The following is a 12659-nucleotide window of genomic DNA, read 5'->3' on the forward strand; positions in this document are numbered from 1 at the left end:
TAAAATTGTCAAACCCCACAGGATGACATGTCCGAGAAAAATTTCTCAAATTCTCAAATCCTCAAAAGAACTTCCAAACCTGGAGCACTCTCCTTGTTTGCACCCAACAATGTGATTCATAAATATTATCACATTTCATTTCTTGATTGCCTTTGGAGACTTAATCTGACGATGTTCAAAAGGATGAAGCAAATTTGATTACATGAGTTTAATGATCTTGATCCTTCCTAATCAAAGAGATTTGTTTGATTCTTAAACACTTTGATTTGCCAAAATGGTTGTTCAAAGGATCACCTCTTGTTCATAATTTCAAAAAAAAAAATCATTCTTTTTCAAAATCCAGTTCTCTTGAACTACGTCTTGACCTGATCCTCTATGACAGAGGTACGTAGGCAGCCTTGCAGAGGCCCGGTCCCATTCACCTCAAACAACCTTGGAGAACAAAGTCAAAATAATGTGACAAAATTGTTTGGGTGCATGTTAGGCTAAACTCATTTGTTTTGCATTAAGCATGTTTAAACTTAGAGCATTGGCCTATTTATATTGTATGCAAGTTTTCATGATAATTGGTTTCTAACAAGCTAGAGAAAGAAAGCCTTTTTGCAGGAACCAATGATGACGGACCGTGATCTTCTTTCATGTTCCCCAATTGTCGCAACATCAAATGAACTCAACTTCAATTTAAGCATGGAATATGCCTCAAACTAGGGGCATTGGGTAAATACTTTCCAATTCATTTCAATGAATAAATCCATTACTAATTGAAATTATCTTTTTGCAGGAATTAAGCAAGGACTTATCCAGCAATCTGCATCAACTCCCAACCAAAGTTGTTCTCATTCAAAGGATAGGTTTTTCAAAAAACATCATCATGAATAAATCTTCATCACTTTTACTCCATCTTCATCTTCTTCACTTTTTGATAATGAACAAATCTTCATATTTCAAAAAAAAAAAAAAAAAAAAAAAAAAAAAAAACAAAAGAAAAAGAAAAAAAAAAGGAAATTTTCAAAAAAGGCCTTGGGACTACGGGCATTGGGCTCATACTTCTTAGGTTGCTTTCAAAAAAAAAAAAATCATCAATCAAAATTTTCAATTCCTTGAAAAAATTCAAGATTTCCAAATTTTTCAAAAAAAAAAAAAAAATTCAATTCTTTCTAATTGTTTCAAAAAAAAAAAAAATCATCAATCAAATTTTCAATTCCTTGAAAAAATTCAAAATTTCCAAATTTTCCCCAAAAAAAGAAAAAAATCTTCATTAAATTATTCTTTAGGAACAAAAAGCTATAATCCTCTTCCATATTTTCCAATGATGCAACATCAAGTCAACTGTCCACCCTTAGCATTCATCGAAGCATGGAATATGTCCAAAACTAGGGGCATTCGCCAGGTATGCCAACTTCTTTTCAATGAATAACTTCGTTACTAATTGAAAATGTTTATTTTGCAGGTACTAGTGTAAAAGGCCACACACATCAGCATGAGCAAAGATCCAAAAAATCCTAGGTCCTCTGAAAACATGAGCCAGGATCCAGAACCTTTGGTCCTCTGAAAACATGAGCCAAAACCCAAAAACCCTTGGTCCTCTGAAAACATGAGCCAAGATCCAAAAATCCTAGGCCTCTGAAAACATGAGCCAGGATCCAGAACCTTTGGTCCTCTGAAAACATGAGCCAAAACCCAAAAACCCTTGGTCCTCTGAAAACATGAGCCAAGATCCAAAAATCCTAGGCCTCTGAAAACATGAGCCAGGATCCAGAACCTTTGGTCCTCTGAAAACATGAGCCAAAGCCCAAAAAAACCCTTGGTCCTCTGAAAAACATGAGCCAAGATCCAAAAATCCTAGGCCTCTGAAAACATGAGCCAAGATCCAGAACCTTTGGTCCTTGAAAACATGAGCCAAAGCCCAAAAACCCTTGGTCCTCTGAAAACATGAGCCAAGATCCAAAAATCCTAGGTCTCTGAAAACATGAGCCAGGATCCAGAACCTTTGGTCCTCTGAAAGCATGAGCCAAAGCCCAAAAACCCTTGGTCCTCTGAAAACATGAGCCAAGATCCAAAAATCCTAGGCCTCTGAAAACATGAGCCAGGATCCAGAACCTTTGGTCCTCTGAAAACATGAGCCAAAGCCCAAAAAACCCTTGGTCCTCTGAAAACATGAGCCAAGATCCAAAAATCCTAGGTCTCTGAAAACATGAGCCAGGATCCAGAACCTTTGGTCCTCTGAAAACATGAGCCAAAGCCCAAAAAACCCTTGGTCCTCTGAAAACATGAGCCAAGATCCAAAAATCCTAGGCCTCTGAAAACATGAGCCAGGATCCAAAACCTTTGGTCCTCTGAAACATGAGCCAATGCCCAAAAAACCCTGGTCCTCTGAAAACATGAGCTAAGATCCAAAAATCCTAGGCCTTTGAAAACATGAGCCAGGATCCAAAACCTTTGGTCCTCTGAAAACATGAGCCAAAGCCCAAAAAACCCTTGGTCCTCTGAAAACATGAGCCAAGATCCAAAAATCCTAGGCCTCTGAAAACATGAGCCAGGATCCAAAACCTTTGGTCCTCTGAAAACATGAGCCAAAGCCCAAAAAACCCTTGGTCCTCTGAAAACATGAGTCAAGATCCAAAAATCCTAGGCCTCTGAAAACATGAGCTAGGATCCGGAACCTTTGGTCTTCTGAAAACATGAGCCAAAGCCCAAAAAACCCTTGGTCCTCTGAAAACATGAGCCAAATCCCAAAAAACCCTTGGTCCTCTAGGCCTCTGAAAATATAAGCCAAGATCCAAAAATCCTAGGCCTCTGAAAACATAAGCCAGGATCCAGAACCTTTGGTCCTCTGAAAACATGAGCCAAAGCCCAAAAACCCTTGGTCCTCTGAAAACATGAGCCAAGATCCAAAAATCCTAGGTCTCTGAAAACATGAACCAGGATCTGGAACCTTTGGTCCTCTGAAAGCATGAGCCAAAGCCCAAAAACCCTTGGTCCTCTAAAAACATGAGCCAAGATCCAAAAATCCTAGGCCTCTGAAAACATGAGCCAGGATCCAGAACCTTTGGTCCTTTGAAAGCATGAGCCAAAGCCCAAATCCGTCGTCCTCCAGGTAAGCATATCTTGTACTCATACAAAAAAAAAAAAAAATCTGCATGCATGAACTACGTTTAAACCTGATCCTCCCACTAAAAGGTACGTAGGCAATCTCCCTCGAGATTCGGTCCACATTTTGATCTAGAACATGACCGTCTACATTTTTATTTACATGCATCATACATTCACCACGGTTAAATACTGATTGCAAAGCTAGGTGTCTCTTTCATACATTAGCATTCGCTTTTCAAGCTCTTCCAATGAGGGGCATTCTATTGACACCCTATTTTGCAACCCGTATTTAACCTCACATGAAGGGTAAAAGGGTAATTTCACATTGGAAATATGCATCTTGATTCTGGTTATTAGATCCTTAATCTCATTTCACCAAAATGATCTTGATATTGTAACGATCAAATCGACTGGTCATGAGCCCTAATCGGACCATTAGATTGAAAGTTATTGTCAAATCAAGTTTTAATGGCTGAGATGCACTATTATAAATTGAGTCTGACTATATGTGATTATGAATAATTGATTTCAATTGGTTATAAATATAATCAATTTGAGATCGATGATGTGTCATAATTTAATTGGTTAGGACTACATTTTATGGTAGAGTTGCATACACCTAATTAACTAGATAGTTAAATATTAATTATTCAATGAGTAATTTGTACAATTATCTTTTAATTAGAGTAAATTTAGAGCCAATTAAGTCTGAAATGGGAGTGATTAGAGCCATTTAATGTTAATTGGGAGCTAATTTGGGGACCTATTAATGTTAATTGTGTTGAAACCATTTTCTAACAAATGACCTCTGCTTACCATTTCATTGATATCTCTCAGAATATTTTGAATCTGTGAATGAGGTTATTTTTCCCAGAAACTAGACATCCGGGGCTTCAATTTGAGCACAAGAATAAGACAATTTCGATCAGAATTGAGGCAGATATGATTTTTCAAAGTTGGCTCTATAGGCTGTGATAGCAGCTACGAGAAAACCGAATTTTGGCTTGTTCCTCACTCCCACCAATCTTTCCATTTAATGCATCAGATTTTCCCAAAGGCTAAAATGAGGTCTAGGTTCATGATTCATTGTCAACTCTCATTAAATGGCCTTCCATTCATATTTCCTCCACCACTACTATATAAACCCCCATCTCCTTCATTCCAAAGACAAAAAAAAAAAATCCCCCTCTCTTCTCTTCTCTTCTCTTGAGTTCTAGTGAAATTGAGTAGTCTTGTCATATCTTGGTCTTCCTGAGACTCAAGGTATTGAGTGAGACTCACTCTCCCTCTCCTAGTTCTTCTTTTCCTCCACCCTTAGGACCTCCGTCAAGAATCTCCTCCTCCATTACATGGATCTTGCATGAAGGTATAATCCCCTTCCCTAACTGTTTGCTTATATTGTCATGATGAGAATTTAAGATTAAAACATGATAATTCTCTTGAATATGTTTGAATGTTCTTAATTGTTTTTATGTGTTCTTCACATGTTCTTAGTTGTTCATCACATGTTCTTAGTTGTTCATCACATGTTCATGCATATCACTAGATTTAATCTTAAATCCACATCAAAAATATGAAAAACATGTTTGTTTAGTAATTCTTTCAAATCCTTGAATCTAGGTTATCACTATCCACACACATTCACTAGAGTTCATTTTTTAATCCAAATGTCATGCTTAATAAATTGAATTAGGGTTTATCACATGCACACACATTAAATTCAACATACAAATTGATTGACATATTGGATGATGTAATAGGAATGTTGGCCACCATAGTCTAGAAGACCGGTTTCACCGGGTAAGGTGGGTGCCTAACACCTTCCCACCTTGTAACATAGCCTCCGAGCTTAGATCAAAGGTTAGTAGATCAAATACTTATCCATGTAATTTTTGATTTTTAGATTGTAACTAGGAAATAAAGCCATGTACTTTATCTTAGATTATATCTAGAACCAAAGCCATGTAATTTTCCTATGATCAATGTAAATTCAATTTCAAATTAATAAAATGAGGAATTTTTCATTCATGGTTTTTTTATTTTTCCAATAATTAAATAAGTGGCAACTCCATTGTAAAACTCTTAATCTAAAGGGAAAAATATAACTAGGCGAACCTCCATTTTGAGAGGCAATAACACGACTCCACCCATTCACATGGGTTTGGCCCAACATCCTATAAAAACGGGTTGGGGGCGCGGTCTCTCACACTGCCACCGCATTAAATGCTTTGCAACTAATTTTCTAGCTGCATTAATGTGGAGAAGATCCCTAAACAGTGTTGTCTTGACTACCCCAACTCACATAGGACCTGAGGGGGTGTCCGATGGGACATGCACTCAAGAAGTGGTTTAGATGATCAACAAGTGTAGGACCAAAATCCTTCAAAGAGAATTATATAACATAAGAGACCCTCCATGGAGGGGAAATCGGAAATTTGTAAGAAAAAGCACTATAGCAACTTGAACCATATCTGTAATCATTTTTAATCAATATATACTGGAACATACTCCCTCGGATTGTGCCAAGGACAAATTTACTTAGATAACTCCAATCCATTTCTATTCGATTATCCTTTAAAATCTATTCTAATTGTTATCTCATTCATTAGAGCCTAGTTTTCCAACCCACTCTCTACAAATTTATTGTATTGGGCTTGGATCCAATCATACCTTGGGCCAAGGATCCAAAATGCATCCTTACATTAACTTTTTTTTTTTTTTTTAAGAATAAATATCTGATTCTCAATTTTATTTTATTTTAAGTTAAAGATAAATATTAGATTTTTTTAATAATAGTTTTACACTTTTACTTCGATCCATTCTATTAGTATCAAATTTAATCCAAAAAAACCTATTAAAAAACCATCACAAATTCACATTCATCAAATTTATCTCTCTCTCTTTTCTTTTCATGTTCACAGTTTCTCCGCTGTTAAAAAAGAACGAACAAATAAACCTGAAAAATCACCGACTTGGCTTGTGGGATTTCGGCTGCCATTGTACTTATCTATGTACACCCAATCTGTAAGTCTCTTCAATCCATAAAATGCCAAAAATCGCTACTCCGAACAACTACACGTTTTATTTTATTTTTTGGAAAACCTAAACTGATTAATGTTTATTTAAATTTTTTTTATTCAAGCTTAAACTAAAAAATTAATTTCTTAGTTAATTAGACATGAAAGCTCAATTTCTTATATTATTTCTAAACAATCCAACTAACATTATTAAAAAAAAAAAATCAATTGACAATCCATAACAATTCTCTAAATTTGATTAAACTTAAGGAAATCAACTTAAACAAATATACAAAATATATTCAATTGGATGGAAAAAAAAAAAAAGTAGAGTAAATAAATACGTACTTATAAAGTAGTAGGTAGAAGAAGAGAATAATAGCGCAAAGAAACCGTATGATGGGTATTAATTATAAATTATTTGATATATATATACCCTCCACATTGAAGTATTTTACATGAACAAAAAGTCTAAAGCTAATTCAACCACTATGTGATTTGCCAATTGCTGGCCACGTGAAGTGTATACTTTTATATCCTTAAAACTAAGATGCCACATATGTCAGAAAGGAAAAGTATATATATATATATATATACTCTCTCTTGAATTTTAAAGATTCAACCTCACGGGTCTTATGGCCAAGGAAGCACGGCACTCTTTTATACGTAACCTTCAGCTTCATCTTTAGATAAGTCACGTTTGAGTGAAAGATGTTGCTTTAATTGTTTTAATCAAATTAAGATTTATATCTACTTAGAAATTATAGTTGAGGAAAACTTATATATATCTTTTCTTAAAATCTAAAAATTTAAGAAAATTTTTGCAATTTAGTGAAATCACTTGTCACAACCACAACATCTCAATCTAACTTTTATTATATATATATATATATATATATATTATAATGTTTTTAAGGAATAACAGTGTGTCAAGTAAAACAAAAATTAAAAGTCAAGGGTTAAAAGAATATCAAAATTACGTGGCTGTAACTGATTCCAAATTAAAAACTTAAAAACAAAGGTGTGCCTCTCATTGTTTGTTGTGTATACAGCCGGAGTTAGCAGAATAGCAGAGCACACAGTTTGTAAGAGTGGAAGTTCAGTTGTTTTGTTTATTAATCTCTCTCTCCCTGTTTCTGAAGAAGCAGCTCATTTCAAGAAAGTCAAGCAATACCGTGTTCGTGCTTTGCTTCGTGGCCTTTCCAGCTCTTGTCTCCCAAGTCCAAAAAATAATTTTCAACCTCTCTTTTTCTATGAATATCTGAAAATCTCTCACTCTTTGTGTGTGAAGATCTGTGTTTCCACACATGGTTTGAAATCTGGATTGCTCCAAGAGGCTATGCCATGCCTTTGCTTCAGTCATCACTGGAGAAGATCTAGATATGTTTCACTGATTTAGCAAAACCGGTTCAACCATCCCGGTTTAACGGTCAGTTACCGTTTTTTTCTTCATTTCCGGCTTTACTGAATAATTGGACTGGACTAGTGTCCAGTTCCCGGTTGAACCGGCTGATTTGGTTTTTAAAATCATTAGAGAACCTCCTATTTTGTAAGTATTTTAAGTGAAGTTTAAAATATATTTTTACTGGACTGTTTTTTAGGTTTTTATTTCTTAAACCTAAGATTTAAGGTCAATTTGGATTTATGTCCACGTTTGTGTTTGGGGCATTTTCTTTTTTAACCAGCGTGTTTTGGATTTTGGGACCTTTTTATTTTTAATCAACGTGTGTGGTATGTATTGTTCATTGGCCATGAATAGTAAGTTTAGGCCAATGAACCAATGAATAGTAAATTTAGGCCAATGAACAATATTAAATAGTAATAAATAGAAAAAAAAATTATTTTTTTATTATTTTCAGTTTTCAACAAAATAAATTGTATTTAAGCATACACTTAAGTTATTTCTGAACCAAATAAGAAAAAAAAAAATCCTCCTATAAATAGTGACAGAGGATAGGCTAACAACATGTCATCTTAGTGTGTCTCAAGACTTATTAAAAATTATATACATCCATTTTAAATTCACGGATCTAAAAATAGTATTAAAAGTTTTTTTTTTAATAAATATTTATCACGTGTAATTTGAATAGTCGTTGTAGACTCCAACAAAAGCCCCATATTATATAATAAGACATCCTTATCAGCTGTCATCTTAATTTTGAGTCATCAAGCTAATCCAATTGAAGTCCGGAATAGCCTAAGAAGAACAACTTTGAAACGAGTATGACCCAAAAATAGATCATCGCTTTGCCATATCCAGCCCCATAATCTTCATTCTTCACCCCCCAACATCTATAAATATATAATTTGGAGTTTAAGGGAAACTCGCCCAGGCAGGCGAAGTTCTGAAACTCAATTACATCTCTTATCATTTGGTCTGGATTCCCTTATTCTCTACAGCAGAGGAGACTATTGGAGACTAAGCCTCACTATTATTCCCTCTTGAGTCTTTGCCTCTCTAACCATTTAACTTTGAAAGGATGACGATAGCGATGGCCGAGGGTAAGGCGCAAGATGTGAAAACGTATAACAGCTATTCTCTTTCCTGTACAATAGTGATCTCTCTGATCACCGTTATATTCGGCTATGGTAAGTTCTCTCTGCACTGTGTGCTTGTTTATGGGAACCGGGAGAAAATAAAAGTCATTGATTTGTGATCTTAATATTATGTGCTAAGACTGCTTCATATATTCGTGCTTAGATCATAACTATATGCATCTTTTTCTTCACATTAAGATTTTTTTTTTTTTTTTTAAATTCATATTTCAACTTTACATAATAACGAGAATGCATGAATACCAAAAAAAAAAAAGAATGCATGAATGTTGACTTTTATCATTTGAAAAAAAAAAAAAAAAAAAATCTAATGAATAATAGGGACTGGATATTGCCTCGTCCTTAAATCACTCCCTGCATAATAAGCCTGATAAATACAAGTCACATCTTCTGTACCTATAATCTAGCACCTAAAAAAGTGTACTTAAATTTAATCCTTTATGATTTTCAAAAATTAAAAATTAATCTCTTTATTATTATTATTGTTATTATTATTATTATTATTATTACAAAATTAGTTGTAACTTAAAATTACAACTTCATTCAATATCTTTTTATTAGATGTGGATTTTAATAAATCTATCATTAGATTAAATTTTTTTCTTATATTCTTCTTATTTGCACTTGCAAAATTTTTACATGATCAAAAATTAATATCTATGTCATTAATCAATTATTTAAATTACAAGTTTTTATAGTTTAAATTATGCATAAAAAATAAGTTTATGAATCATATAATAAATAATATCTTATTGATACAAAATTTGACATATGTGTTAAAAATGTAAAGAACATACAATCTAACAATCTAACAATTAGCTTTTTAAAATATGTAGCAATATTAATTTTTTTTTTTTTAAGAAGTTGTAATATTAGACTACAACCAATTTTGTTGTCAAATTTTGTTGTTATTATTATTATTATTAGCTTTTAATATATATATAGACACAAACATATATATTAACTCTTCTCCTTAATTATTCAGATACTGGTGTTATGAGTGGTGCCATGATATTCATCGAAGATGATCTAAAAATCAGTGACTTCCAAGTATCAGTCCTGGCTGGAATCCTCAACATATGTGCTTTGTTTGGCTCTCTTATTGCTGGGAAACTTTCAGATTATATTGGTCGTCGTTATACGATTGTAGTGGCCTGCCTTATTTTCTTGATTGGCTCTGTTCTAATGGGTTGGGGCCCAAATTATGCTGTACTTCTTTCCGGAAGGTGCGCTGCTGGCATTGGCGTGGGCTTCGCTCTTATGATTGCACCAGTTTACACTGCGGAGATCTCTCCTGCTGAATCTCGAGGCGCTCTCACCTCTCTACCAGACGTTGCCATAAGCTTTGGCATCTTAATTGGCTATGTTTCAAACTACTTTTTTGGCAAATTGACTTTGAAGCTTGGGTGGAGGCTGATGCTTGGAGTTGCAGCGATCCCTTCGCTTGCCTTAGCTATAGGCATCCTAAAAATGCCAGAGTCACCAAGGTGGCTTGCATTTCAAGGCCGTCTAGCCGAATCCAAGAAAATGTTGATGAAAGTTTCCCTAAGCGAAAAAGAAGCCGAAAGAAGGTTCCGGGACATCAAAATTGCAGCTGGGATCGATGAAAATTGCACTGACGATGTTGTTAAAATTTCAAAAACTAGTAAAAACGAACAGGTTTGGAAAGAGCTGTTTTTGAAGCCTACCCCTGCTGTACGAAGAATTTTATTCACAGCAATTGGACTCCATTTCTTTGACCATGCAACAGGTATTGAGGCAATCTTGTTATTTGGTCCAAGAATTTTCAAGAAAGCTGGAGTACATGAGAAGAGCAAGCTGTTGCTTGCCACTGTTGGGACTGGGATTACAAAGACCGTGTTTATATTTATAGCTACGTTTTATATTGACAAACGTGGAAGGAGGCCACTCTTGATGATAAGCGCAGTGGGTATGTTTCTAGCCCTAGCAGTAGTAGCAACTTCACTCACCATAGCTGAAAACCATGACGAACCGCTGTGGTCCCTAGTCATTAGCCTTATTGCAGTCTATACATTTGTGGCTTTCTTTTCAATGGGGATGGGTCCTATTGCATGGATCTATCTCTCAGAGATGTTCCCCATGAGGGTCAGAGGACTTGGTGTTGGAATTGGGGTTGCTGTGAATAGACTTATGAATGCTACAGTTTCTTTGACTTTCATTTCACTCACCAAAGCACTCACGATTGGCGGGGCCTTCTTTCTATATTGTGGTTTTGGTTTCTTATCTTTGCTGTTCATCTATTTCTGCCTGCCCGAGACCAAGGGAAAGACTTTGGAAGAGATTGAGGGTCTCTTTAGCAAGAAGAAGAAAAATGTTGATGCAGAAGCTATGCAGCCCAACCCAAACAAATAGGCAATCGTATGAGTTGCTTGTGCTTTTCTCTCTTTTCTTTTTTTTTGGTTAAGGGGACAGCAAATACCGAGAACTCTCACGCTAGAGTTTGAACTTGTGTATGCTGTAAATTATTCTCGTTTGATAAATAAAGAGTAATAAAATTTATGTAATGTATGATCTGCACTCACTAAGCAAGACAAAGGTTCTTCTTACGTACCTTTATTTCCTAAATAATTACTTCTGTAGAAGGGTGTACATTATTTTAATCCGTCAACCTGACAAATCTAATCCATCACAATTTAGCCTAATTTGATACCCCTTTTTTTTTTTTTTTTTTTTTTTTTTTGTGGAGAAAAAGCCCAATTTGATACCTTGAATTAATTTTTTATGCAATGATAGAGTCAAAAATTTGTTATTCAAGGACCAAATAAGAATATCATCATTTTTTTTTTTTTGAGAAATAATTACAACATGTTGCTAACCCCGCAGCTTGAACCATTTCCCCTCTAAACCCCCAAGCACTTTGTACATGGGGAGATGTCAATTCAGCTACAAGACCTTTGGCATTATTATTATTATTATTATGATCATCATTGACTATGTTACTACTATATTTATGTATGGGTTTGGTTAATATATATATGCTCTTAATCATTTATTTTATGAAATTATTTATGAGAAATTGAAAAAACTATCAAAAAAGTTAATAACTTGTTTATTTTCTCATAAAAATTTTTCTAAAATAGTTTATACTTTATTTATAGAAAATGGAGTGATTTGTGAGAGAGGGTGAATTAGCCCTGGGCCTAAGACCTTACTAAGTCCAAGAGACTAATACTCAGCCCAAGGAGGGTATGGTTTGGTTGGAAGGAGAGTAAAATCTGAGTGGGTGGTTGTCTGGCACACCCCTTGGTCATTGTGTCTGTTCAAGATCTGGCGACATCTTACAAGATCTAGTGAGACCTCCGCTAGATGTTGCAACTTGCAAGATCTATGCCAAATTCAACGAGATCTTCTCTGGATCTAGTGAGTTTTTGGGCCTCCCTCTTTCGTTACTGCTTTCAACCAAAACGACTGCCACCAGACAAGAATCCAATTCACCTAACCCTACTCCCTTGTCTATCAATGGCGACTCTGATTTTTCACCACAAACTCGACTTGAGCTGACCTGTGAACACCCCTAGAAGAGATTGATGCAAGGTTTGAGCACAGTCAAAAGGAAGAAGAAAAGAGTATAACAGAAAGAAGAAATTAAAGAGAGAGATTGAAGCTAAGAATTGTTCCTTGCATTTTATTACAAATAACATAGTTTATAATTACTCAATCACAACAAAATCTAACTGAATTAAATAACTAATCCTAACTAATTCTAATATGTTATGACAGATATACACAACATGTGGCTTTATTATGTTACTTTGGATAAATGGTTTGTCATTGTGGGAGACAAATTAAGGGCACCTTTAGTATGTTGTAATAGATATTGTAAATTTTTTTTTTTTTTTTGAAGAACAACTATTAATTAAATGATTATTCAAACTATTCAGTTATTTGGTTACATCTTTATTATAGAGAATAATTATTTCTTAGTAATAGTTATTTTTTAAATTGAGGAATAGGTATTCCTTAATATAATGA

The 12659-nt window shown here is 34.7% G+C and overlaps 1 protein-coding gene across 1 annotated transcript; it reads left to right on the forward strand.

The window, feature by feature from the left end:
* The first annotated feature begins 8191 nt into the window (after positions 1–8191).
* On the forward strand, positions 8192–11152 carry LOC115995258 (probable polyol transporter 6). Its single transcript, XM_031119760.1, has 2 exons — positions 8192–8699; positions 9652–11152. The coding sequence occupies exons 1-2, from the start codon at positions 8591–8593 to the stop codon at positions 11037–11039; spliced, it is 1497 nt and encodes a 498-aa protein (XP_030975620.1). The 5' UTR covers positions 8192–8590; the 3' UTR covers positions 11040–11152.
* The last annotated feature ends 1507 nt before the right edge of the window (positions 11153–12659 follow it).

Source organism: Quercus lobata, chromosome 6, assembly GCF_001633185.2.
Source record: "Quercus lobata isolate SW786 chromosome 6, ValleyOak3.0 Primary Assembly, whole genome shotgun sequence".
Lineage (NCBI taxonomy): Eukaryota > Viridiplantae > Streptophyta > Magnoliopsida > Fagales > Fagaceae > Quercus > Quercus lobata.